The sequence below is a fragment of the Nothobranchius furzeri genome, chromosome 5 (genome assembly GCF_043380555.1).
Source record: "Nothobranchius furzeri strain GRZ-AD chromosome 5, NfurGRZ-RIMD1, whole genome shotgun sequence".
In the NCBI taxonomy this organism is placed as follows: Eukaryota; Metazoa; Chordata; class Actinopteri; order Cyprinodontiformes; family Nothobranchiidae; genus Nothobranchius; species Nothobranchius furzeri.
This window is the reverse complement of record NC_091745.1, coordinates 43,833,354-43,858,974: the sequence shown is the minus strand read 5'-3', so window position 1 is coordinate 43,858,974 and position 25,621 is coordinate 43,833,354. Positions and strand designations below refer to the sequence as shown.

At 47.4% G+C, this 25,621-nt stretch overlaps 1 protein-coding gene across 1 annotated transcript; it reads right to left on the bottom strand.

Moving 5' to 3' along the window:
* Window positions 1-21,940: 21,940 nt before the first annotated feature.
* Window positions 21,941-24,927, bottom strand: LOC139069827 (uncharacterized). The gene is made up of 2 exons (XM_070550803.1): window positions 24,595-24,927; window positions 21,941-24,532 (listed from the first exon to the last, which is right to left on the bottom strand). The coding sequence occupies exon 2, from the start codon at window positions 23,949-23,951 to the stop codon at window positions 21,942-21,944; it is 2,010 nt and encodes a 669-aa protein (XP_070406904.1). The 5' UTR covers window positions 23,952-24,532; window positions 24,595-24,927; the 3' UTR covers window position 21,941.
* Window positions 24,928-25,621: the final 694 nt, after the last annotated feature.

The window sequence follows — 25,621 nt, the reverse complement described above, 5'->3', positions numbered from 1 at the left end:
GTCTAAACGTCTTCTAGGACCAATAGAATGACGTAAGCAAAATACTTGAGAGTTATAATATCTTTTTATTACTTATCACACTTAGTGAATTTGCCAAACATTAAATGTGCACAATGAAGCAGCTGCGGAGACGAGCTCAAGGTTAAAGAGTCGCTCCTCGTCGGAGCGTCCATGAACTGCTTAAATCCTGTTTGAAGAGGTGAGGCGAGCAATCAGTTCATTTGCTGCAGGTGTGATCCCTGATTCGCGTCCTGGAGATTCCTCCCCCGTTGTCCCGGCAACCCTGCACCTCGTTGCAGCAGGAGCTCACGCCCCCACTTCTCCTCCAAGAACCCGAAGTTGTGTGAAGTCCCCGGTAACAGAGAAAACAATTACTCAAAGCCCATAACAGGGAGAAACGAGCCAACCGGCTCTGCCCCCCCCCCCCCCCTTTGGTTTTCAGGTCCTCTCTCTTTCGTTGTCCAACACGAACTGAAATCATAAGACTCAAACTTACCAAAAGCCTTTCTCCTCTCAAAGCAAACGTGTGCGTCAGCAAATGTGTTTGGAGTTTACTGTGAGAATCTGTGTGTGGGTGTGTGTGAGTGTTTGTGAAGGTCAGCAACAAACATCCTCAACATTATTTAAGAATGGCTTCATTAATCCATTATAATTTCCCAAAGCATAAGAACCATTCATTTGATTAAACACATTTATAATGAGCAAAATGATAATGGTTACTTTAACATTAAAATCAAGAAACAAAGTTTTAAGACTTTTTATGTTATGACTACTTGTCCATGAGAACTCCTTCTTCTGGTACTGCAGGTGGCAGATGTTATGGTTTCCTCCCAGACTCGCTGGCGTTCAGGTCTTAATCTGTGGGTGAAAGTTCTCAGCGACCCAGCTTTGACCCAGCTGAGTCCAACACCACCTTTGTGACAGAAAACCCATATTTCCTCACGTTACAACTATTTTGGATATAAAAATCATTTGAGATATCAGCCCAAGAGCTACAATTAGTTGACTTGCATTTAAAACGGAACTTTGTCCCCGAAGTAGCTGACGCCATCTGATCCGCCATCCTTTGGAAAATAACGTGCTGTATTCTGGGAAAGTTTTGACCAAGGCTAGGCTACAAAACACCTCCCGTGTATCCCTGCTCAGCTAGCTAAGCGGCTAACAAACAGAGAACACACGCCTCAGTAGAACATGAACATCGGAACACGCCTTGGTGGTTCCTGATGACGTTTCTCCTTGGCAACTGGGGTGTTTTTCAGTTCACATCAAAAAAACGATTTAAAGTATTTCAAACTAGTTTTTCCAACATGTTTTTTTTTCTAACTGGTTTCCATGAGAGCTGTGCAAACATGCATTCTCCCACAGCCCAACCCACCTTATATGGGTATTCAACAAAGGTGTTTTATCTATGACATATGTAATTTATGAAAAATAAAGTACTGGGGCTGCCGTTATTAATAACTCTCAGGCTCCAATAGAGCAGCGAATCGCAGGCTTTGAGTGATTATATTTTCACTCTCGGTGTGTGTTTCGCACAGACATGTAGAGGTCTGAGAGAGAGAGACGTGGAGAAAGTAAAAGGTAGACTTTGCAAATTTAAAACATCATCTTGCAGTACAAAACATAGTCAAGAAAAACACAAGTCAAACACATTTTTTTCATTTATTCATATTTTTAAAGCCTCGTAATATTAGAATAGCTGATAAATTCATGTATTAAACACGAAATCCATGTGAATAAAATACCGGCATGTAGTCAAAAAGAAGGTTATTGGAAGCAGCTTGTTAAAAATTGATAAATGGGAACAGAGTCCATTTCAATAATTCAATTCTGTTTATCACTGAGTACATGTGGCGAAATATAATAACGTCACCATCTATCAGCAAAACATAAATTTTATTACTTATAGTTATTTAATTGGTCAGCTTTGCAATGTAAATACCAGAGCGTCATCATTTTAGCGCTGCAACACACATACACACACACACGCACACACGCACGCACGCACACACACACACACACACACACACACACGCGCGCGCACACACACACACACACACACACACACACACACACACACACACACACACAGCTCAGCAGATGAGTGTCAAACATATCTTTATTACAAGCCCTTTGCTTAACATGAATTCATAATGTGTGCACACCGAACACCAGAAGTCATAAATCAAATTGAAAATGAATGAGATTACACTGCAAGGCATCTCTGACAAAACTAATTGAATTTAATCCACAGACAAAGTTATACAAATCAGCTGTTTGGTATTAAGCAGCTTCTAAATGACTGCAACAAGCTACTACTGTAATTCTTACATTACGCATTTTTAAACAAATGAAGACATCTGCTCCCCTCCGTCCCTTTGATCTCTCTCCCTTTGTTATCCATTGAAAACTTAAAGTTGTTGATCATAAATTGTTGAAGTGCGATGACTTGTCGCCTCCACTTTCCCACAGTGGTTGTATTAGTTGCAAAAGCAGATTACAAAGTCTGCCACACTGCCCGACCAGTCTCAGCATACTATTAGCATATATATGAGATTTGAGACATTTTCTAATATTCACCAGCAGGACTCATCTGTCATGGCCTTGTGATTAATTATCAAATGCTTGTTTGGGTGTGAGCGAGCTGAAAAAGTGGCAGCATGACTTTCCTTTTTGCTCCTTTAACCTTTAACGTAACTATGCTTAAAGTAAAAATTTAATTTTGGACTTTCCAACCAAAAAGAGTAACTTTATTAGGCCCGAGCAGCAAAAGCGCCGCGAAGGCCTCTTGTTTTTGCTCCGATTATTCTTTCTTTTTTGTTATTCCGTGCCCCCTTTGAACGACTTTTCGGGGACCTTAACATACCCCAAAACTCACAATATTTTGCAAACTTGTCAGGCCTGGTGAAAATTTTGATATTTTAAAGGTCCCAAAAAAATCGCAAAGAAAATGGCTGAACAGCGCCCCCTAGAAAGTGAAAAAAAACCCTCTCCATAAAGCTTAGTTTATCGTACAGTTATGAAATTTGGTACACTTGTAGTACTCAACAGTCCGCACAGAAAAGTCTCTTGCAAGCATGGTCAATATAAACAGGAAGTCCGCCATTTTGGGTTGAAATGGCGATTTTTTGCCGTTTTTGCCGTTTTTAGGGTCCGTTTCTGATTGGATTGCTCGATTATTTTTCGCACGATCGTCTCAAAACTTGTGTAAAACTGCTCAGAAGGGATGGGTGAACAAAATGAGACGAGGATTCTGAGTTTTCGTATATGATGAAGGGGCGGGGCCAGGCCTTGAAGTTTGACTATTCACCAAAAAAATTTAAATTGCTATAACTTCATAACTGAATGGAATAGAGTTACCAAACTTTCTGAGGTCATTTGTCATCCACCCACAAAGTAAATTCCATGGTCGGATGATGACATCACACAAGCCCCGCCCCCTCAGGACCAAAAAGGTCAAGTTTTACTATGAAAGGTCCCAAATTGCCCTGTTTCACTTAATCACCACAAATTTGTAGCTGGTAACTCAAGACAAGTGGGGGTTGCTTGGCGTCACTTTATGGGAGTTTTCGGCAGAGGGCGGGGCTGCGGCGTCGCGGCGAAGTCAGGCGTACCGCCATGGCCTTACGTTTGCCTCCCATTTCGTCATTTCTAAAGATATCGTCACGAAACTTCTTGTGAGTGATCCTAGTCCGGCCCCCCAAAAGATCTGATGTGAATATCCGGTGGGCGTGGCCTATTTTCTGAAATAGCGCCCCCTAGGACAATTAAAACTGTCAGCCCCAAGCCATGCTTTGACTGAGGATTACGAAATTTGGTACACTAATGTGGTGTCTCAGGATCTACAAAAAAGTCTCTTGGACCCGAGTGCAAAATCGTACAGGAAGTCGGCCATTTTGGTCCAAGTACGCGATTTAGTGGTTTTCGCACACATTGTTTGGAGAGTGATGCTCCGTCGCCCTTTTCACCAATCTCCTTCAAACTTCTGTTATATACTCTTAAGACATAGGGGAAAAAATTCAACCGTCGGATTTTTCAAAAGTTGAAAGGTGTGGGCGTGGCTAAGCCTCAAACTTTGACCTGTTGCCACATCACTCTTTTTTTTCACAGCTCTCTACTGGACTCCTTTTACCCAATCACTAGGATTCTTTGGCAAACAGCAGTAGACAACTTGAGGTTACTTGGCCTACAGTACTGGCAGGTTTCGAAAAAAGGCGGGGCTTTGGGAGCATGGCGAAAATCGCCATCACGCCATGGAAATACGTTTGCCTCTCATTTCTTCAGTTATCGTGATATCGCTACCAAACTTCTGTTGAGTGATCCTAGTCTGACCCCCAAGAGAAATAGACAGCTGAAGTTTGTGGGCGTGGCCTATTCTCTTAAATAGCGCCCCCTAGGACCATTTAAACTAATAGCCCCAAGCCATGCTTTGACTGAGGATTACGAAATTTGTTACACTAATGTGGTGTCTCAGGACCTACAAAAAAGTCTCTTGGAGCCAAGTGCAAAGTCGCACAGGAAGTCGGCCATTTTGGTCCAAGTACGGGATTTAGTGGTTTTCGCACACAATGTTTGGAGAGTGATGCTCCATCGCCCTTTTCACCAATCTCCTTCAAACTTGTGCTATATACTCTGAAGACATAGGGAAAAAAATTCAACCATCGGATTTTTCAAAAGTTGAAAAGTGTGGGCGTGGCTAAGCCTCAAACATTGACCTTTAACCATTACATTACTTGACTTAATAACTCCCATGTCCATGATCAGATCTATATCAAACTTTGTCTGTGTGATCACTGACCACATCTCAAGACAACGTCATTGTGGACAGCTGACATCACCTAAGCCCCGCCCCCGACACCAGGAAGTCTATTGTTTTATGGTGAAATTCCCATATTTGCCCCCTCTAATTTAGTCAACATGACACTAAGGTCATGCACTGTCTTCATGATGGTGTAATGACCATTCAGATCTGATAGCTTTCCATATAGGGAGGCGCTTACATGCCATGGCGAATTCTGGCCTGACGCCGTGACCTTACATTTGATCGTAACTTCCACAAAAAGCCTCCCATCTGCACCAGACTGAACATGGCAATCAGCAATCATGCCCTTTAGCCAATGAGACACAAACGGTTGGTGAAATTTGTATAATGTTACCACAGCGCCCCCTACACACCATTAAAACTGTAATAACTCCTACAGACGAGGTCGTAACTGCACCAAACTTGCTTTGTGCCATCACACAAAGGCACCCAACACAATCCTGTGGTAATTGGTTGATATCGCTTTAGCTCCACGCCCTGACAGATATTAGGCCCTGAATAACACATGCATGATGCAATTCACACCAAACTGCACACAAATGACTGTTATCAACCTACAAACTTCTTCATAGAATATTTCCTACATTTGTGACAGCGCCCCGTAGATACAAAAAACCTTTGCAACTTCTGCATAAAAGCTCCAAACTATATCAAACTTTATGGGAGTCATCACACAACTGCAATCAACACATGTATGTGCTCACTTGTTTAATTCACTTTAACTCCGCCCACTTACAGCTTCTTGTCTCTAGATGACCCATGCAACATTTGATTGATGCCAAATTAACAGAAAACCATCTTTGATGACCAAAGATGACCTCTATGGCATTTAGTTGTAAATGGTCACAGCGCCCCTTAGATGGGTTCAAACTTTATTAACTTCTACAGACAAGGTCAGAACGGCATCAAACTTGGCTTGTGAAATCCCGTGACTGAACCAAACACATTGATGGAGTTGTTGGTTCAAATCCCTGTAGCTCTGCCCCTTTCAGCTCACTGGCTTTAGATAACACACACAACGTCCGATTGATGCCAAAATAACAGAAAACCATCTTTGTAAACCAAGGCTGACCTCAATGGGATTTTTCTGTAGTTGGTCACAGCACCCCCTAGTTAACTGTAACCTTCAATAACTTTAAAAAACTTGGTCAGAATAGCATTAAAGTTGATCACTGTCATTACGCCACCAGTGTGGTAAAGATACAGTATGCCCTAGTGGTGAGACGTGTAATTGAATGGTGGGCTCAGAGGGGATGCTGAGTCAGGGTGAGGTGCAGACGAGGTGACCATTAGCGGTTTCTGGTGTCGGGGTGGTGGACGTTTCTATTCCGGGGACGTGCCCTGGTTCCCCGGGCTGCCGGCCAGGCCAGAGCGGCGCGGAGCTGCGAGGGCCGAACGACGCTGCTTGCAGCTTTAATTCATTTTGTTCCTTTTGTGAGTCACAAAAGTTCCTGATGGTGCTTCAGTAAAAAATGCCTGACTGAGCGTCCAATGGAGCCGGCTACTGGAAACGTTTATCAGACACACAGTTGCGGTAATATTACGCCGATTTGCTGGCACAGTGTGTCTTGACCCATTTTTACAAAACAACACCACCATATTGCCGCAACGCCATGGCGCCATGGGGGAACCTTAGGTCATCCATAAGTGGTCAGAACATGGTGGTAATGTGGTGCAATCGTGTCGTTTTTACAAAAGATTCAGCGATGGCAGTATAAAGGGGTATGGGGCGGTCTCTGTGCTGTAACTGACTTCCGTTTATCTTGGACATAACTTGCTTTTTATTGCAATCGAAGTCGAACTCAATGCGTTTTTTTGACAAGCCGCTCGTAAAGGCGTCTGTCCTCCACAGTCCTTGTGCAGTCTGTGGTGATCTGAGCTTCAGCTCTAATGGAGAGAAGCTCCAGCAAGAGCAAAACTTACGGTCCTGTTGGGGTTATTAGGAGCGAACAATTAGTAAGCTTCAACTTACTTTTGGATTCTTCAATAAATTCTGTAAATATGGGAATATTTACTGATTTATTAATTAATTAAGATATTCTTAGATATACGGGGCACCATTCCCCTTTTACCGGGGAAAAATTGAATCCAAAACTCTTATCAGTCTTTCTTGAAGTTCGTAGAATCCTTGGAGCAGAGACTTCTCTTCGACACAACAAAGCTACTGGAGACGAAAATCTGAATTTTATAACGTTTAATTAACAATTTGTCAAATGAATAAACAGTGGCATAAATGAATAATAACCATGTGATATAATAAAAGGATGTATATTCAAAATAATGTTCAAGGTGTTTGTGTGGTGTGTGTGAGTGAGTGTGTGTGTGTGTGTGTGTGAGAGATGAATGGGTCTTTGTTTCCCCAGAGTAGGTGGGGGAAGGTGAGCTGTGAGTGTGTGTGGGGCTCTGCCCCTCCCCTCGCATTCAACAGGAGACCTGGATGTGTAAAGTTTCCTACTTTCCCGAACACTTAGTGGCTTAGAATCACAGTAAAACTTAACTCAAACACTTCAAAAGTTAACCAACAACAAAAGGGTCACTCGTAAATTATTTAATCTAAAAGGGAGTCGGCAGCCTGGCCAGAGCTGACGACTAAAGATATTAGCGATGATCAATAAGCAGTTTATTCTTTCAAAATGACCCGAAGGACGAATTGGGAGCGAAAGAGGAAAACACAAAGCTACTTTTTAAGCAATAGCGCGGTTTTATTGCTTATTCTGGACTATAGAGGAAACGGGAGAAGAAAAGGAGAGAGAAAAAAATGAGTTTTCTGATCACCAAAGCAGCAAGGCGTCCCCGCTGTTATGATTTGACGGTTCTCCGTTTTCTCCGCAGTTTTCAGCGTCATCCGTCGGTTTAATGCTTTCTCCGTTGTTTGGCTCCACGAGTGTTTCTCCACGGAGCGTCTCTGAGAGCTGAATGGAGCTCCGCTCGTTCCCAGTCAGGTCCCGATGGAGTTGAGTGTAGTTTCCAGCGGTTGCGTGGCTCAACTTGGCACTTAGAGCTTCCGCGTGCTCAAGTTGTCGGAGCGTTGACAAGCGTGTCCTTACCGCCAGGTATCCTGGGCAAAAGAACGAGGTTTCTTTGTCTCTGCTGAAGATTTATGGTCTTAGTTCGCGGGAAAAGCTCCACGGCTTCCCGCACATGCGCAGAACGTGTTTCTGGTATTAGGCGGTGACATCATCCCAATGCTTCCGTGTGCAAAGCATCATGGGAAATGAAGTTTCTTGGCGCTGATGTGATTATTTGCTTTTCAGAGCAATTTAAGCACAGTCATTTTGGAGAAAATCACTGCATAGTAATTTCCTCATGAGGTCAGACCCTCAACATTCCCCCTTTTGGTTTCGGGGATCGCGCCCAAAGCTCGATCGTCGGAAGCACAGATGGGTTTGTTCCTCATGAACGTAGGTCGACTTGATTGTCGGAAGCACAGGTGGGTTTGTCCCTTAGGACGTTGGTCTCCTTGGACGCCTTTGTCTTTGGTCTTTGTCTTGGATCCTGGCGCCTTTGGTCTTTGATCCTGGTCAGGCACAAAGAGGATAGGAAACGGGATAGTCCCCAACGCGCATAACGAGAAGAAGCCACTCACGCAGGTGGTACGCAATGATGATGTCGTCCATGCGAGAGGTAGTAGTGTAGAAGGAGGAAGGTCGGTGGGCGGTTAACTCCACGAGGGGACACAAAGGCATCTCACCGCCGGCCATACAGTTCAGTTTATGGATCACGCGGTGATGTACGAGGTCCATAGTTCGCAAACGCGCATTGACCTATGTGGTCCCAAGATTCCCCCCTTTTTGGTCCAAAGGGTGGATCAGGACAGTCTTTGGGCTAAAACAAGGACCATAAAACTAAGAGGTACTACAATGTGCTGGTGCATCAGACAGAGTCATTGACAGACTGAGCTGGGCCGGCACATAACCACTAGTCAATATGTGACCAAGTAAGAAACAAAAATACAGAAAACCCCCCAAAAAAAACATGTAACATATAACATCCAAGAAAATTCATAGCAACCTTGAGGTCTCATAAAATACATTCTTAGGTCATACATTCAGTGTGTAGCTTATAAAGAATGTGACATAATGCAACACTCAGATAAAAATGTGAGGTAGACTAAAGTGAGAACTACTCTTAGGGTTACAGAATAACAAAGAAAATGTTGCTCACCCCCTTTAGACAGGTGTGGTACATTCACGCTTGGAGTCTCCCCGAACGCGGTTACGAGGCACACCGTAGGTGAGCAAGTGCATCTTATCTTGGAGTTTATTAACACGCCTGTAGGCGGAATAAGCTATCACGGCCGTGATGAGCCATTCCATCCCCAGGGCGACCAATGTGCAGATTAAAGTCATATAATCTGTGTCAATGTAGCGTCTTGGGCGTCAAAGTAAGTTCACGCGGGTTTTGTGTGAACTTAGCAAATTTGGTTCCTTCAATCAGTAATTGTTGGTCAATTTCTAAATCGAAGGCAAAGTTACAACCCCGGAAAGCGTCCATGATCTCAATCTCTGAGTCATGCTGTTCGAGGTTGAGGTGATGGAGTGTCAGGTTTCTAGTTCAAAGTGGAAATGCCTACCGTCCTTTCAAATACCAATGTTCAGCATCGACTTAAACCTATAGATGTGAGGTGTCACAATTATGGGAACATGTAACAGGAAACCGAGTTCTAATTTTCTGCATCAACGTGAATGGGAATTGCACTACCTAGGCTGTACGCTAGGTGGATTTGTGAAAGGTGCACAGTAGAGGGGTAGCAGCTGTCAAGCTAACTTTGAGCAGGTCCAGTGGTACCAAGTACGGGGAAATACGACTTTCAACCAAGCTGTCCAGCGTGGAACTTACTTCCCTGAGCAGGTCCTGCATCAAATCTCTCACCACTCGTGTGTACACAATATCCTGATGTATGGTTTCAGACAAAGTCTTGATTGCACGTAGAGATTCATTAATCAGAGCCTAGTATAGGTACCAGAGTACTCTGTAAGGTTTTAGTAGGTACATCCTGTTAGCGGTCTAGGAAGGAGTTTCTCTTGGTTAGTGAAAGTGACGGCGGGGGGGGGGGGGGGGGGGGGGGGCTTGGTTCTTTGTCGGTTAGTACATGTTAGTGGGTTAAACGTGCACTTTCCCCCCCTTTCCATTTCCATGCATAGAACTATGTCGAGACTACGTCTACCTCCTGCGGGGAGTCTGGTCTCTGTACCCGCGGGGATGGTTTGACGTAGGGTTTGATTTGGTTCGCATGCACCCATTTGTAGACAGGCTCCTGTCTCGCTTTGGTGATGCGTAACCTGTATGCAACTGGAGAGAGTTTTGCCACGATCTCAAATGGTCCTGACCAGCAGGGCAGGAACTTCTTAGCTTTGCGTGCCGGTTGGGCGAACCGAAAGTAGAATACTTTGTCACCCACCTCGTATTCGCGGCTGGTTGTCTTTTGGTCGTAGTAGGCCTTAGCGCCTTCTACGTTGGTCTCCAGTTTCTTCTGAGCGTGCGCGAACGTAGCTCTGAGGTGTGTTTTCAAGTCTGCCACATACTGATGAGCGGTATAGGCGGTGGCAACACTGACATCCTCTGGGTGATACAGGAGGTGCAGTGGTAGAGTCATCAGTCTGCCGGTCATCATCTCAAAGGGCGTAACCCCTGTGGATCGCTGGGGAGTGGACCGTATGGCCATCAGGACCAGAGGGAGCTTGACGTCCCAGTCCTTCCCAGTGGAGCAGACGTATTTTTTGAGCATAGAGACGACCGTGCGGTTCATCCGTTCGACCTGTCCGGATGACTGTGGGTGATAGGGGAGGTGGAATCTCACTTCCACTCCCAAAAGTTCAAACAGGGACGTCATTACACTGGATGTGAAATGAGTTCCTCGGTCAGAGTCAATGCAGAGTGGAAGTCCCCATCGACTGAAAACGTGGTTAATCAGCAGTACAGCGGTTGTGACGGCTGTATCGTTTGGCGCTGGAAGGCACTCAACCCACTTTGTGAAACTGCAAGTTACAGTTAGCATATATTTGTTTCCTCTTGCCGATTTGGGAACCGGTCCAACCCAGTCGATCTGCAGGTGGGACCAAGGGAAGGTTATTCCCCTGCGTTGCAGTGGTGCTCTAGCAAGCGGCTGGGAGGGTTGAAACTGGGCACAGATGAGGCAGCCTTGGACATAGCTGTGTACGTCCTTGGACATCGATGGCCAATATGCTACTTCTGTCAGTGACGCGAGGGTAGCTTTTGCTCCACGGTGACCTCCAACCGGAGTGTCGTGGGCGTAGGCAATCATCACTCCTCTGTGGTCGAGTGGAACAACCCAGCGCGGCGGACTGTGATCGTCACGCATGTAAACTAACAAATCGTCTTGTAGTTTCAGGTGCGCGAGTTGACGATGCAGGGTTACCAAATCTCGGCTTGCGCCAGTAGGTGGTGACGGTTGTTCAGGCATCGGGCCCTTTTGGAGAAGCTCGCGGATGAGCTTCAGGTCAGGATCTTGTTCCTGCATGGTGACTAGGTCCGCATCATGTGGTTGTCTGCCTAGAAACACGGGTACCCCAATGTTCTGAGGTTCGTCTGCCTGTTTAGCATGGCGACGAGTAATCGCGCAGACCTCGTGAACGGCCTTGGGTGGAAGCCACTCGTCTTTGAATTCCCAGCAGGTTCCCTGGTCAGCACCGAGCTTAGCAAGGCGGTCAGCTTCGTCATTACCATCTTTCTCTGGACCTAGGGTCCTGGAGTGACCTTTGACCTTTTTCCAGTAGACCATTATGCCTTTCTCAGTGGTGAGCAGATCACACGCTAGGAATAACTCCGAGTGTTTCACGTCTCTGTTCCTGGCGTTTTTCATGTGGTTCTCCTTCCACATGGGGAAGTGAGAGATGAAGCTGTGTCTAGCGTAGTTTGAATCAGAGCAAAGGACGATTTGAGTGATGTCCAAGGCTGCCGCCTGCTGGAGGGTTATCAACACTGCAGCAATTTCGGCGTACTGACTAGACTTTTGGCCCAACCGGTAGTGGTTTGGTTGCTTGGTGTCACAGTCCACCCAAACGACTCCAACCCCAGCACGGAGCTGGCCTTCGTGAAGGTAGGAGCATCCATCAGTGTAAACTTTCGGAAGCCCTTGGCAAACATTCTCATCAAAGTAGCGATGATTGGATGCGGTTGGGTAGACTGCGGCAGGTGTGTCCAGGGGGCCCATGACGGAGTCAGAGTCACAGTGCTGGCAGCCTGCTAGCCCTTGTCCTAGCGCTAGCTTGGTGTTCTGACCATACTTGACCTCAATGTTGTATCCTTGGAGCACCATCATCCACGTCGCAATGCGGCTGTTTGACACTCTTCCTTCGCGCAGTTGCTGGCTGTTTAGGAAGGTGACAGGCTGATGACACGTTTCAATGATCACTTTCTGTCCACCGATGTAACTACGAAAGTGTTCGACGGCCCAGACTGTAGAGAGGAGAGCTCTCTCGCAGTCTGAGAACTGGAGTTCCACCTTGCTCAGAGGCTTGCTGGCGTATGCCACAACTCTCATGTCCTGATCGTGTTTCTGCTTCAAAGCAGCGCTCAGGCAGTGAGAGGAGAAAGTAGCCTCTATGTAGAACTCTTTATCCTTGTCTGGGTAAGCCAGACAGGGTGCGGACGCCAACTTCTGTTTTAGGAACTGGAAGGAGAGTTCTTGGGGTCTGTCCCACACGAAAGGTGTGTCGTTCCGAAGCAGCTCAGTGAGGGGCCTCGCTGTTTCAGCGTACTCCTCAATGAACTGTCTGGAGTAGTTGCAGACTCCGAGGAAGCTCCTGAGTTCAGTCAGATTAGCTGGGGCTTTGATGTCCTGAATAGCTCTAATGCGTCCCGCTTGGGGCTCGACTCCATTAGGGCCAACCAGCAGTCCAACATACTCCACTTTGGTTCGACACCACTGTCCCTTGAGAATCGCCAATTTAGCTCCGGCGTCAGCGAGCTGTTGCAGCACGTGACGGAGTTCGGCCAGGTGCTCCTCGAAGGTTCGACTCCTCATCAAGATGTCATCGACATATATGAGGTTCCCTCTGGAAGCAGCATCTGACATGGCTTTGTGGAGGAAGATGTTGAACTCGGCAGGTGAGTTAGAGTAGCCAAAGGGGCAGCGGTTCCAAGTATATTGGCGATTTCCAAAGGAGAAAGCCAGTTTATACTGGTCCGCCGGCTCAACCTTCATGGTCCAGAAGCCGTTGGCTATGTCAACCGTAGAGAAGAAACGAGCATCTCTGACTCTGGCTAGCTCCTGATCTAAATGGATCATAGGCCACCTGGAGAGAGGTACTTGTTTGTTCAGTGCACGATAGTCTATGGTGAGACGCCATTTCCCAGTCGGTTTCAGAACCGGCCAGATGGGAGAGTTGTAAGTGGAGTTACACTCTCTGATGATGTTTTTCTCCTTCAGCTGATCGAGGATCTCCTGGATCGACTCATAAGCAGCGAGGGGAATCTTGTACTGACGTACAAAAGTAGGAGGGGCATTCGGGTTCGTTGGAATGCGAACCGTATGCAGGTTTGTGAGTCCACAGTCCAGGGAGTCCCTGGATAAGACGGACTGAAACTCATAGAACAGGCTTCTAAGCTCTGCTCTCTGCTCCTCTGACTCCAGCGCATCCGCTTTGTCAAGCTGCTGACTGACTTCGGCCTCGAAGCCGTCATAAGTGTTGGGGTTATTAGGAGCGAACAATTAGTAAGCTTCAACTTACTTTTGGATTCTTCAATAAATTCTGTAAATATGGGAATATTTACTGATTTATTAATTAATTAAGATATTCTTAGATATACGGGGCACCATTCCCCTTTTACCGGGGAAAAATTGAATCCAAAACTCTTATCAGTCTTTCTTGAAGTTCGTAGAATCCTTGGAGCAGAGACTTCTCTTCGACACAACAAAGCTACTGGAGACGAAAATCTGAATTTTATAACGTTTAATTAACAATTTGTCAAATGAATAAACAGTGGCATGAATGAATAATAACCATGTGATATAATAAAAGGATGTATATTCAAAATAATGTTCAAGGTGTTTGTGTGGTGTGTGTGAGTGAGTGTGTGTGTGTGTGTGTGTGTGTGTGTGTGTGTGTGTGTGTGTGAGAGAGATGAATGGGTCTTTGTTTCCCCAGAGTAGGTGGGGAAAAGTGAGCTGTGAGTGTGTGTGGGGCTCTTCCCCTCCCCTCGCATTCAATAGGAGACCTGGATGTGTAAAGTTCTCTACTTTCCCGAACACTTAGTGGCTTAGAATCACAGTAAAACTTAACTCAAACACTTCAACAGTTAACCAACAACAAAAGGGTCACTTGTAAATTATTTAATCTAAAAGGGAGTCGGCAGCCTGGCCAGAGCTGACGACTAAAGATATTAGCGATGATCAATAAGCAGTTTATTCTTTCAAAATGACCCGAAGGACGAATTGGGAGCGAAAGAGGAAAACACGAAGCTACTTTTTAAGCAATAGCGCGGTTTTATTGCTTATTCTGGACTATAGAGGAAACGGGAGAAGAAAAGGAGAGAGAAAAAAATGAGTTTTCTGATCACCAAAGCAGCAAGGCGTCCCCGCTGTTATGATTTGACGGTTCTCCGTTTTCTCCGCAGTTTTCAGCGTCATCTGTCGGTTTAATGCTTTCTCCGTTGTTTGGCTCCACGAGTGTTTCTCCACGGAGCGTCTCTGAGAGCTGAATGGAGCTCCGCTCGTTCCCAGTCAGGTCCCGATGGAGTTGGATGTAGTTTCCAGCGGTTGCGTGGCTCAACTTGGCACTTAGAGCTTCCGCGTGCTCAAGTTGTCGGAGCGTTGACAAGCGTGTCCTTACCGCCAGGTATCCTGGGCAAAAGAACAAGGTTTCTTTGTCTCTGCTGAAGATTTATGGTCTTAGTTCGCGGGAAAAGCTCCACGGCTTCCCGCACATGCGCAGAACGTGTTTCTGGTACTAGGCGGTGACGTCATCACAATGCTTCCGTGTGCAAAGCATCATGGGAAATGAAGTTTCTTGGCGCTGATGTGATTATTTGCTTTTCAGAGCAATTTAAGCACAGTCATTTTGGAGAAAATCACTGCATAGTAATTTCCTCATGAGGTCAGACCCTCAACATTCCCCCTTTTGGTTTCGGGGATCGCGCCCAAAGCTCGATCGTCGGAAGCACAGATGGGTTTGTTCCTCATGAACGTAGGTCGACTTGATTGTCGGAAGCACAGGTGGGTTTGTCCCTTAGGACGTTGGTCGACTTGATTGTCGGAAGCACATGTGGGTTTGTCCCTTAGGACGTTGGTCTCCTTGGACGCCTTTGTCTTTGGTCTTTGTCTTGGATCCTGGCGCCTTTGGTCTTTGTCTTTGTCAGGCACAAAGAGGATAGGAAACGGGATAGTCCCCAACGCGCATAACGAGAAGAAGCCACTCACGCAGGTGGTACGCAATGATGATGTCGTCCATGCGAGAGGTAGTAGTGTAGAAGGAGGAAGGTCGGTGGGCGGTTAACTCCACGAGTGGACACAAAGGCATCTCACCGCCGGCCATACAGTTCAGTTTATGGAGCACGCGGTGATGTACGAGGTCCATAGTTCGCAAACGCGCATTGACCTATGTGGTCCCAAGATTCCCCCCTTTTTGGTCCAAAGGGTGGATCAGGACAGTCTTTGGGCTAAAACAAGGACCATAAAACTAAGAGGTACTACAATGTGCTGGTGCGTCAGACAGAGTCATTGACAGACTGAGCTGGGCCGGCACATAACCACTAGTTAATATGTGACCAAGTAAGAAACAAAAATACAGAAAACCCAAAAAAAAAACATATAACATCCAAGAAAATTCATAGCAACCTTGAGGTCTCATAAAATACATTCTTAGGTCATACAGTCAGTGTGTATTCAAAATAAAGAATGTGACATACTGCAACACTCAGATAAATATGTGAGGTAGACTAAATTGAGAACTACTCTTAGGTTTACAGAATAACAAAGAAAATGTTGCTCACCCCCTTTAGACAGGTGTGGTACATTCACGCTTGGAGTCTCCCCGAACGCGGTTACGAGGCACACCGTAGGTGAGCAAGTGCATCTTATCTTTGAGTTTATTAACACGCCTGTAGGCGGAATAAGCTATCACGGCCGTGATGAGCCATTCCATCCCCAGGGCGACCAATGTGCAGATTAAAGTCGTATAATCTGTGTCAATGTAGCGTCTTGGGCGTCAAAGTAAGTTCACGCGGGTTTTGTGTGAACTTAGCAAATTTGGTTCCTTCAATCAGTAATTGTTGGTCAATTTCTAAATCGAAGGCAAAGTTATAACCCTGGAAAACGTCCATGATCTCAATCTCTGAGTCATGCTGTTCGAGGTTGAGATGATGGAGTGCCAGGTTTCTAGTTCAAAGTGGAAATGCCTACCGTCCTTTCAAATACCAATGTTCAGCATCGACTTAAACCTATAGATGTGAGTTGTCACAATTATGGGAACATGTAACAGGAAACCGAGTTCTAATTTTTTTCAACGTGAATGGGCATTGCACTACTTAGGCTGTACGCTAGGTGGATTTGTGAAAGGTGCACAGTAGAGGGGTAGCAGCTGTCAAGCTATCTTTGAGCAGGTCCAGTGGTACCAAGTACGGGGAAATACGACTTTCAACCAAGCTGTCCAGCGTGGAACTTACTTCCCTGAGCAGGTCCTGCATCAAATCTCTCACCACTCGTGTGTACACAATATCCTGATGTATGGTTTCAGACAAAGTCTTGATTGCACGAAGATACATTAATCAGAGCCTAGTATAGTTACCAGAGTACCCTGTAAGGTTTTAGTAAGTACATCCTGTTAGCGGTCTAGGAAGGAGTTTCTCTTGGTTAGTGAAAGTGACGGCGGGGGGGGGGGCTTGGTTCTTTGTCGGTTAGTACATGTTAGTGGGTTAAACGTGCACTTTCCCCCCCTTTCCATTTCCATGCATAGAACTATGTCGAGACTACGTCTACCTCCTGCGGGGAGTCTGGTCTCTGTACCCGCGGGGATGGTTTGACGTAGGGTTTGATTTGGTTTGCATGCACCCATTTGTAGACAGGCTCCTGTCTCGCTTTGGTGATGCGTAACCTGTATGCAACTGGAGAGAGTTTTGCCACGATCTCAAATGGTCCTGACCAGCAGGGCAGGAACTTCTTAGCTTTGCGTGCCGGTTGGGCGAACCGAAAGTAGAATACTTTGTCACCCATCTCGTATTCGCGGCTGGTTGTCTTTTGGTCGTAGTAGGCTTTAGGGCCTTCTACGTTGGTCTCCAGTTTCTTCTGAGCGTGCGCGAACGTAGCTCTGAGGTGTGTTTTCAAGTCTGCCACATACTGATGAGCGGTATAGGCAGTGGCAACACTGACATCCTCTGGGTGATACAGGAGGTGCAGTGGTAGAGTCATCAGTCTGCCGGTCATCATCTCAAAGGGCGTAACCCCCGTGGATCGCTGTGGAGTGGACCGTATGGCCATCAGGACCAGAGGGAGCTTGACGTCCCAGTCCTTCCCAGTGGAGCAGACGTACTTTTTGAGCATAGAGACGACCGTGCGGTTCATCCGTTCGACCTGTCCGGATGACTGTGGGTGATAGGGGAGGTGGAATCTCACTTCCACTCCCAAAAGTTCAAACAGGAACGTCATTACACTGGATGTGAAATGAGTTCCTCGGTCAGAGTCAATGCAGAGTGGAAGTCCCCATCGACTGAAAACGTGGTTAATCAGCAGTACAGCGGTTGTGACGGCTGTATCGTTTGGCGCTGGAAGGCACTCAACCCACTTTGTGAAACTGCAAGTTACAGTTAGCATATATTTGTTTCCTCTTGCCGATTTGGGAACCGGTCCAACCCAGTCGATCTGCAGGTGGGACCAAGGGAAGGTTATTCCCCTGCGTTGCAGTGGTGCTCTAGAAAGCGGCTGGGAGGGTTGAAACTAGGCACAGACGAGGCAGCCTTGGACATAGCTGTGTACGTCCTTGGACATCGACGGCCAATATGCTACTTCTGTCAGTGACGCGAGGGTAGCTTTTGCTCCGCGGTGACCTCCAATCGGAGTGTCGTGGGCGTAGGCAAGCATCACTCCTCTGTGGTCGAGTGGAACAACCCAGCGCGGCGGGCTGTGATCGTCACGCATGTAAACTAACAAATCGTTTTGTAGTTTCAGGTGCGTGAGTTGACGATGCAGGGTTACCAAATCTCGACTTGCGCCAGTAGGTGGTGACGGTTGTTTAGACATCGGGCCCTTTTGGAGAAGCTCGCGGATGAGCTTCAGGTCAGGATCTTGTTCCTGCATGGTGACTAGGTCCGCATCATGTGGTTGTCTGCCTAGAAACACGGGTACCCCAATGTTCTGAGGTTCGTCTGCCTGTTTAGCATGGCGACGAGTAATCGCACAGACCTCGTGAACGGCCTTGGGAGGAAGCCACTCGTCTTTGAATTCCCAGCAGGTTCCCTGGTCAGCACCGAGCTTAGCAAGGCGGTCAGCTTCGTCATTACCATCTTTCTCCGGACCTAGGGTCCTGGAGTGACCTTTGACCTTTTTCCAGTAGACCATTATGCCTTTCTCAGTGGTGAGCAGATCACACGCTAGGAATAACTCCGAGTGTTTCACGTCTCTGTTCCTGGCATTTTTCATGTTGTTCTCCTTCCACATGGGGAAGTGAGATATGAAGCTGTGTCTAGCGTAGTTTGAATCTGAGCAAAGGACGATTTGAGTGATGTCCAAGGCTGCCCTCTGCTGGAGGGTTATCAACACTGCAGCAATTTCGGCGTACTGACTAGACTTTTGGCCCAACCGGTAGTGATTTGGTTGCTTAGTGTCACAGTCCACCCAAACAACTCCAACCCCAGCACGGAGATGGCCTTCGTGAAGGTAGGAGCATCCATCAGTGTAAACTTTCGGAAGCCCTTGGCAAACATTCTCATCAAAGTAGCGATGATTGGATGCGGTTGGGTAGACTGCGGCAGGTGTGTCCAGGGGGCCCATGACGGAGTCAGAGTCACAGTGCTGGCAGCCTGCTAGCCCTTGTCCTAGCGCTAGCTTGGTGTTCTGACCATACTTGACCTCAATGTTGTATCCTTGGAGCACCATCATCCACGTCGCAATGCGGCTGTTTGACACTCTTCCTTCGCGCAGACGCTGGCTGTTTAGGAAGGTGACAGGCTGATGACACATTTCAATGATCACTTTCTGTCCACCGATGTAACTACGAAAGTGTTCGACAGCCCAGACTGTAGAGAGGAGGGCTCTCTCACAGTCTGAGAACTGGAGTTCCACCTTGCTCAGAGGCTTGCTGGCGTATGCCACAACTCTCATGTCCTGGTCGTGTTTCTGCTTCAAAGCAGCGCTCAGGCAGTGAGAGGAGAAAGTCGCCTCTATGTAGAACTCTTTATCCTTGTCTGGGTAAGCCAGACAGGGTGCGGACGCCAACTTCTGTTTTAGGAACTGGAAGGAGAGTTCTTGGGGTCTGTCCCACACGAAAGGTGTGTCGTTCCGAAGCAGCTCAGTGAGGGGCCTCGCTGTTTCAGCGTACTCCTCAATGAACTGTCTGGAGTAGTTGCAGACTCCGAGGAAGCTCCTGAGTTCAGTCAGATTAGCTGGGGCTTTGATGTCCTGAATGGCTCTAATGCGTCCCGCTTGGGGCTCGACTCCATTAGGGCAGACCAGCAGTCCAACATACTCCACTTTGGTTCGACACCACTGTCCCTTGAGAATCGCCAATTTAGCTCCGGCGTCAGCGAGCTGTTGCAGCACGTGACGGAGTTCGGCCAGGTGCTCCTCGAAGGTTCGACTCCTCATCAAGATGTCATCGACATATATGAGGTTCCCTCTGGAAGCAGCATCTGACATGGCTTTGTGGAGGAAGATGTTGAACTCGGCAGGTGAGTTAGAGTAGCCAAAGGGGCAGCGGTTCCAAGTATATTGGCGATTTCCAAAGGAGAAAGCCAGTTTATACTGGTCCGCCGGCTCAACCTTCATGGTCCAGAAGCCGTTGGCTATGTCAACCGTAGAGAAGAAACGAGCATCTCTGACTCTGGCTAGCTCCTGATCTAAATGGATCATAGGCCACCTGGAGAGAGGTACTTGTTTGTTCAGTGCACGATAGTCTATGGTGAGACGCCATTTCCCAGTCGGTTTCAGAACCCGCCAGATGGGAGAGTTGTAAGTGGAGTTACACTCTCTGATGATGTTTTTCTCCTTCAGCTGATCGAGGATCTCCTGGATCGACTCATAAGCAGCGAGGGGAATCTTGTACTGACTTACAAAAGTAGGAGGGGCATTTGGGTTCGTCGGAATGCGAACCGTATGCAGGTTTGTGAGTCCACAGTCCAGGGAGTCCCTGGATAAGATGGACTGAAACTCATAGAACAGGCTTCTAAGCGCTGCTCTCTGCTCCTCTGACTCCAGCGCATCCGCTTTGTCAAGCTGCTGACTGACTTCGGCCTCGAAGCCGTCATAAGGTTCAGAGGAGGAGGGTCTCTGGTGTTCCGGGCTTTCAACCGGTGACTCAGAGGGTTGAGTATTTATTGCAAAAACCGTTAGACACTGACCGCAGTCAGTATCTAAGGTTGCACTGCAAATAGGTTCCTCAGGAAGGGCCTCATGCCGCTTGATGGTAATCATTTGTGAGGGGAAAGTACTGAATGTGTCTACACCAACCTGTCTGTCGTTCAAGAACAACGGAAGTTGTCCGATCACGGGGACTGAAAGTTCGAAGTCATGGAATGAGCTATCTATCAGCATGCCCAAGGGCTTTCCTGCCGGCATGTGGATAGGACTCCGGGTCGGATTTTCGACCAACAAGTAGGCAGAACGATTGTTCAGCTCCAAGAGTGGCGTGCCACAGACGGCTAAGTTGAGCTCCAAGAAGTGTGGTGATGGCTGGAAGAAGGCCTGTGTGCCTGGCAGCTTCTGATGCTTCATCAGAGTCAGACGAACAGGCACTCCTTTGACCAGTGGGGGCAGAACCGTGCTGGCCTCAACCACTGCACGGCAGGCCTGTGGAATGGTCTGACCGGACAGCAAGTGTTCAGGGCCTTCTGAGCGAGGCTCAGAGGAAGGTGTGGCTCGGGCCCAAAGGACTTGATTGCAAGTGTCCAGCTGGGCACCGAGTCGAACCAGCAGATCTGCTCCGATGAGTGCAGGTGGATCAAGCTGTGGTATGATGCTGAATGTATGTGTGAGCTGTCTTGCTCCAAGTTGGATAGTCAGAGAGCAGACCTCTGGCGATTTCAGGAGCCTCTGCGGCCAAGTAGGTGACAAGAGCCGATGGCTACGTGTCACACTGACCAGAAGGGGGTCCTTCTGACGCAGTTGTTCAAACGTCTGCAGGCTGATGGCTGACTTTTCAGACCAAAGAGCAAGGCGAGCATCTGAGATGTGGGTGCAGTTGATGGTAAGACCACCAACTATGTGTGGTGCATATGGCTGCAGGCTGACGTTCTTCAGCGAGCAGAGAAAAGATGAATGTGCGCGGAGCGGAGTTCCAGGAGCGGTTTCATGCCTTTGCAGGCGGACATTGTCTGTGGGAGCCGTAGGAAGGGGCATGACCTTGGAACAAGGGTTTTGCGGCTCACTTATGCTGACTTCAAGAATGGAGGATGGTCGGCTGCTATCTGGGTTCCAGGGCTTAGGTGTGTCCACCTGGGCCCACAGTTGACCCTTCTGGCAGTCGATGAGGGGAGCTAGACGTTCAAGCAGGTCCTGACCAACGAGAAGTGGTTCGGTGTCTAGCTGGCAGACATAAAACGGGTGAACCAGAGTCATGTCTTGGAAGGTGATGTCCAGCCACGCCCGGTGAGTGATACACTCCCGGGTCTGGGTGTAGCTGGTGATTTTCAGGTCACAGGGTTCTACCTGGACTGGTTTCCCGAGCGACCGCATGGTGTTAGACACGCAATGGAACAGTGTGGAGCACATCAGGGTGATTTCTGAGCCGGTATCCAGCAGAGCATCAACCTGTATGCATCCACCTACGTTGGTGCTACAGTACAAACGGCGAGCATGATCATGGTTTGTTAAGTCACCAAGGAACTTCAGAAATTTAGTATCTGGTTTCTCTGGGGGGTAGATTTCAGGAGACTCCTGTGATCTACCAGTAGTGTTCCCCCAGCTGATCAGGTAGGTCCTGGCCACGCTGGGAGGTTGAGCCACGCCTAGTCATGCTGACGTTGGCTCTGGGTCTGGCTTCTTAGAAGAAGACTTTGGTGCAGGGGTCTCATCTGCAGATCTCAGCTGTTCCTTCTGTTTAGCTAGGAACTGCTGAAACATCTCCTGGAGGTCGGCTTTGGTCAAGTACTCACCTGCGGACTTGTGTTCGGGACCTACCTGTGGGCGGCGCTCCTTAAACCTTCCACTGTTCCGACCTGCTTGCCGTTGGTTTTGGTTGGGCCACTTCCTGTCTGATTGTCCAGACCTAGGCGGCCAATCAGCACCCCCCTTCCCCTGTTGAGGAGATTGGGACTGCTCTCGCGGTTTAACAGGTCTAGGTTTAGCAGATTTTGGCTTAGTGGGTGGAGCTTCTGTGCCTTCGAGCTCCAAACGCGGCTCGGCGTCGGGAGCTAGGTGCATGACGCGGTGATGTGCGTCAGGCTTTTGGGGCTTTCCGCCGGCTTCCCAAGCCTGTTGAGCATATCTCCTAATCTCCTGAGTTGTCAGTTTTTTCATCCGACAATACATTGAGACTTCGGATCGAACACACTCGTGCAGGTTGTGAATGAACAGGGATCTGAAGGCAGGGTCTTCCTCGAGCCCAGGGCCGTTTCGACCTTGGAAATAAGCACTTTTGAGTCGGCGATAATACTCTCTGGGGGGTTCGTTCCTCCCGTGTTTGATGGAGAAGGCCCCCATTGTAGCTGACGCAGAGTCTGCATACGTGGCGTATTCATCTCTCAACGCTCGGCAGAGCGAGGAGTACCGATCACGAATGTCAGGTGGTAGAGTTTCCATGAAACCGTGCACCGTTCTAGATGTGGTTTTCCAAATTAGCTTGAGCTTTTCCCTTGAAGAGGGTGCTGGAAGATCAAGCAGACAACGTTCTATCTCCCTGAGATAATCGTCGACATTGGATTCATTGGTGTTATGATCAAAGCGTTCTATGTCTTTAGCTAGCGATTCAATTTGACGTACACGGAGCCCTGACTCACGGTACGGCGCGTCATCCTCTGACTCTGACCCACGGTCTGTCTCAGAGGGCGCTGGATATCGCTGGTGTGCTCTGGGCTCCCAATGTTGACTCCTGGGACCCAAATTGGGGTCTGGCATGCTGTGGCGGGCTGCTGGCACGTCACGTGGGTGTCTTGGGAGGTCCTCCTCCCAGGGCCCGTCTGCGTAGTGCAGCCTGCGTCTTTCAACTGGGGCTTCTGCGTAATACACTTTGTCCGGATACGGACTGGCGTATGATGCTTTGTCCTGCAGCTGGTTACCGGCATGCCGAATACCGGAGTAGCTAGGATGGGTGGATGGTTGAGGTGCAGCTTGGGGTGCATAACCCCAATCGGCACCTTGCACCCTTTGTGGACTGGGGAAGCGGTCTAAATAGAGGTGCCGCTCAGCTGGTCGACTTCTCACTGATTGAGAAGGCCGTGAAGATGAGGGTGGTGGTCCAACCTGGGATTCGAGGGCGAACTGCTCTCGGCCCCTAGGTGGTCCTGAATGCCCTATAGTGTGTGTAGGGAACGGGGCCGAAGGTTGGAACAGATGAGCTTCATCTCTCCCCTGCGGCGTGCGTCCGTCCAGAGAGTCCTGGTGTTTCCCCCCTTCCCACTGTCTGTTGTCATCAGCAGAGGGGGGCGGGGTCTCCTCCCCATCTTCCCCAGAATCGGTGCGGGTGTCGTCTTCCTCGATCAGCCTTCCATTTCGCTGTTTTTCAGCTAGCATACTCTGGAGGTTCATGATCTCTCTATCATGTTGGAGTCCTCTCTGATAGAGGATCAGGGCTAACTTAGCTAAGTGAACCTGGATTGGTTTTGTACCATCCGGGTTTTCTATTTGATCGATTACAGCGTCAAGCTGTTCTTCAGTGAAATCACTAGAAGGGTAGTCGGGTTCTCGAGCAACCGCGACCAGTTTGGACAATATTTGTCCAGAAAGTAGGCCAGGTTCATAGTCGTGGGCCGCAGCGCCACCTGGTTGCTGGGAGTTGGTCAGTTCACTACTCTGTCCCTCCATTTTAACAACCGAACCAAAAATAGCCTAGTAGAGCTTCTGCAGATAGCTCAAGCTGCACCTTTTGGGCAGCAACTGCTAGCTTTGTAGCAGAAAAACACTAAATTAACCTTTGTGCGCACAGGTTTTAGCGTTTTAAGATTGCACGGAATGCCGTGACTAACGCCTAAAATACTATTCCTTTCAGTATTTTAGCAAAAGCTGGTGCGTTGCCGTAGCAACGTCTTACAACACTTGCAGTGTTAAATATGCTAGTTATTCCTTCAGAATATTAGCAAACAAGGTGTTATCAGTCTTTGAGTGAAGGTTTCAGTTAGTTACAATAGCCACTGTGAGTTAAAGTCGCTAAATTAGCAGTTAATTTTAGCCTAAAAGGGTTAGTCAGAATTACTTACACGCTGCACCTTTAATGAGGAACTGAATTTTAACCTAAAAGGTTAGCCAGAATTAATTACACGTTGCACCTTTAAGGAAAAACTGAATTTTAACCTAAAAGGTTAGCCAGAATTAATTACACGTTGCACCTTTAAGGAAAAGCTGAATTTTAACCTAAAAGGTTAGCCAGAATTAATTACACGTTGCACCTTTAAGGAAAAACTGAATTTTTAACCTAAAAGGTCAACCAGAATTAATTTACACGTTGCACCTTTAAAGAAGCACTGAGTTACTGGTGAGAGTTCGATGCAGCTTCCTGCTCAGCGAAATCAGCACCACTCTGTTGCTGGTTCAAGGCTGAACAACGGATTATTTTTAATTCAAGCTCTTTGGATTTATTTGTTTGTTTGTGCCGGATAGAAATCTCTGTGTATCCAAGCCTCACGCGGGCTCACCAATTAATGTTGGGGTTATTAGGAGCGAACAATTAGTAAGCTTCAACTTACTTTTGGATTCTTCAATAAATTCTGTAAATATGGGAATATTTACTGATTTATTAATTAATTAAGATATTCTTAGATATACGGGGCACCATTCCCCTTTTACCGGGGAAAAATTGAATCCAAAACTCTTATCAGTCTTTCTTGAAGTTCGTAGAATCCTTGGAGCAGAGACTTCTCTTCGACACAACAAAGCTAGTGGAGACGAAAATCTGAATTTTATAACGTTTAATTAACAATTTGTCAAATGAATAAACAGTGGCATAAATGAATAATAACCATGTGATATAATAAAAGGATGTATATTCAAAATAATGTTCAAGGTGTTTGTGTGGTGTGTGTGAGTGAGTGTGTGTGTGTGTGTGTGTGTGTGTGTGAGAGATGAATGGGTCTTTGTTTCCCCAGAGTAGGTGGGGAAAAGTGAGCTGTGAGTGTGTGTGGGGCTCTTCCCATCCCCTCGCATTCAATAGGAGACCTGGATGTGTAAAGTTCTCTACTTTCCCGAACACTTAGTGGCTTAGAATCACAGTAAAACTTAACTCAAACACTTCAACAGTTAACCAACAACAAAAGGGTCACTTGTAAATTATTTAATCTAAAAGGGAGTCGGCAGCCTGGCCAGAGCTGACGACTAAAGATATTAGCGATGATCAATAAGCAGTTTATTCTTTCAAAATGACCCGAAGGACGAATTGGGAGCGAAAGAGGAAAACACGAAGCTACTTTTTAAGCAATAGCGCGGTTTTATTGCTTATTCTGGACTATAGAGGAAACGGGAGAAGAAAAGGAGAGAGAAAA

Excerpts from the sequence above, each read along its gene's own strand:
- LOC139069827 (XM_070550803.1), bottom strand. The coding sequence starts at position 23,951 with ATGGAGGGACAGAGTAGTGAACTGACCAACTCCCAGCAACCAGGTGGC.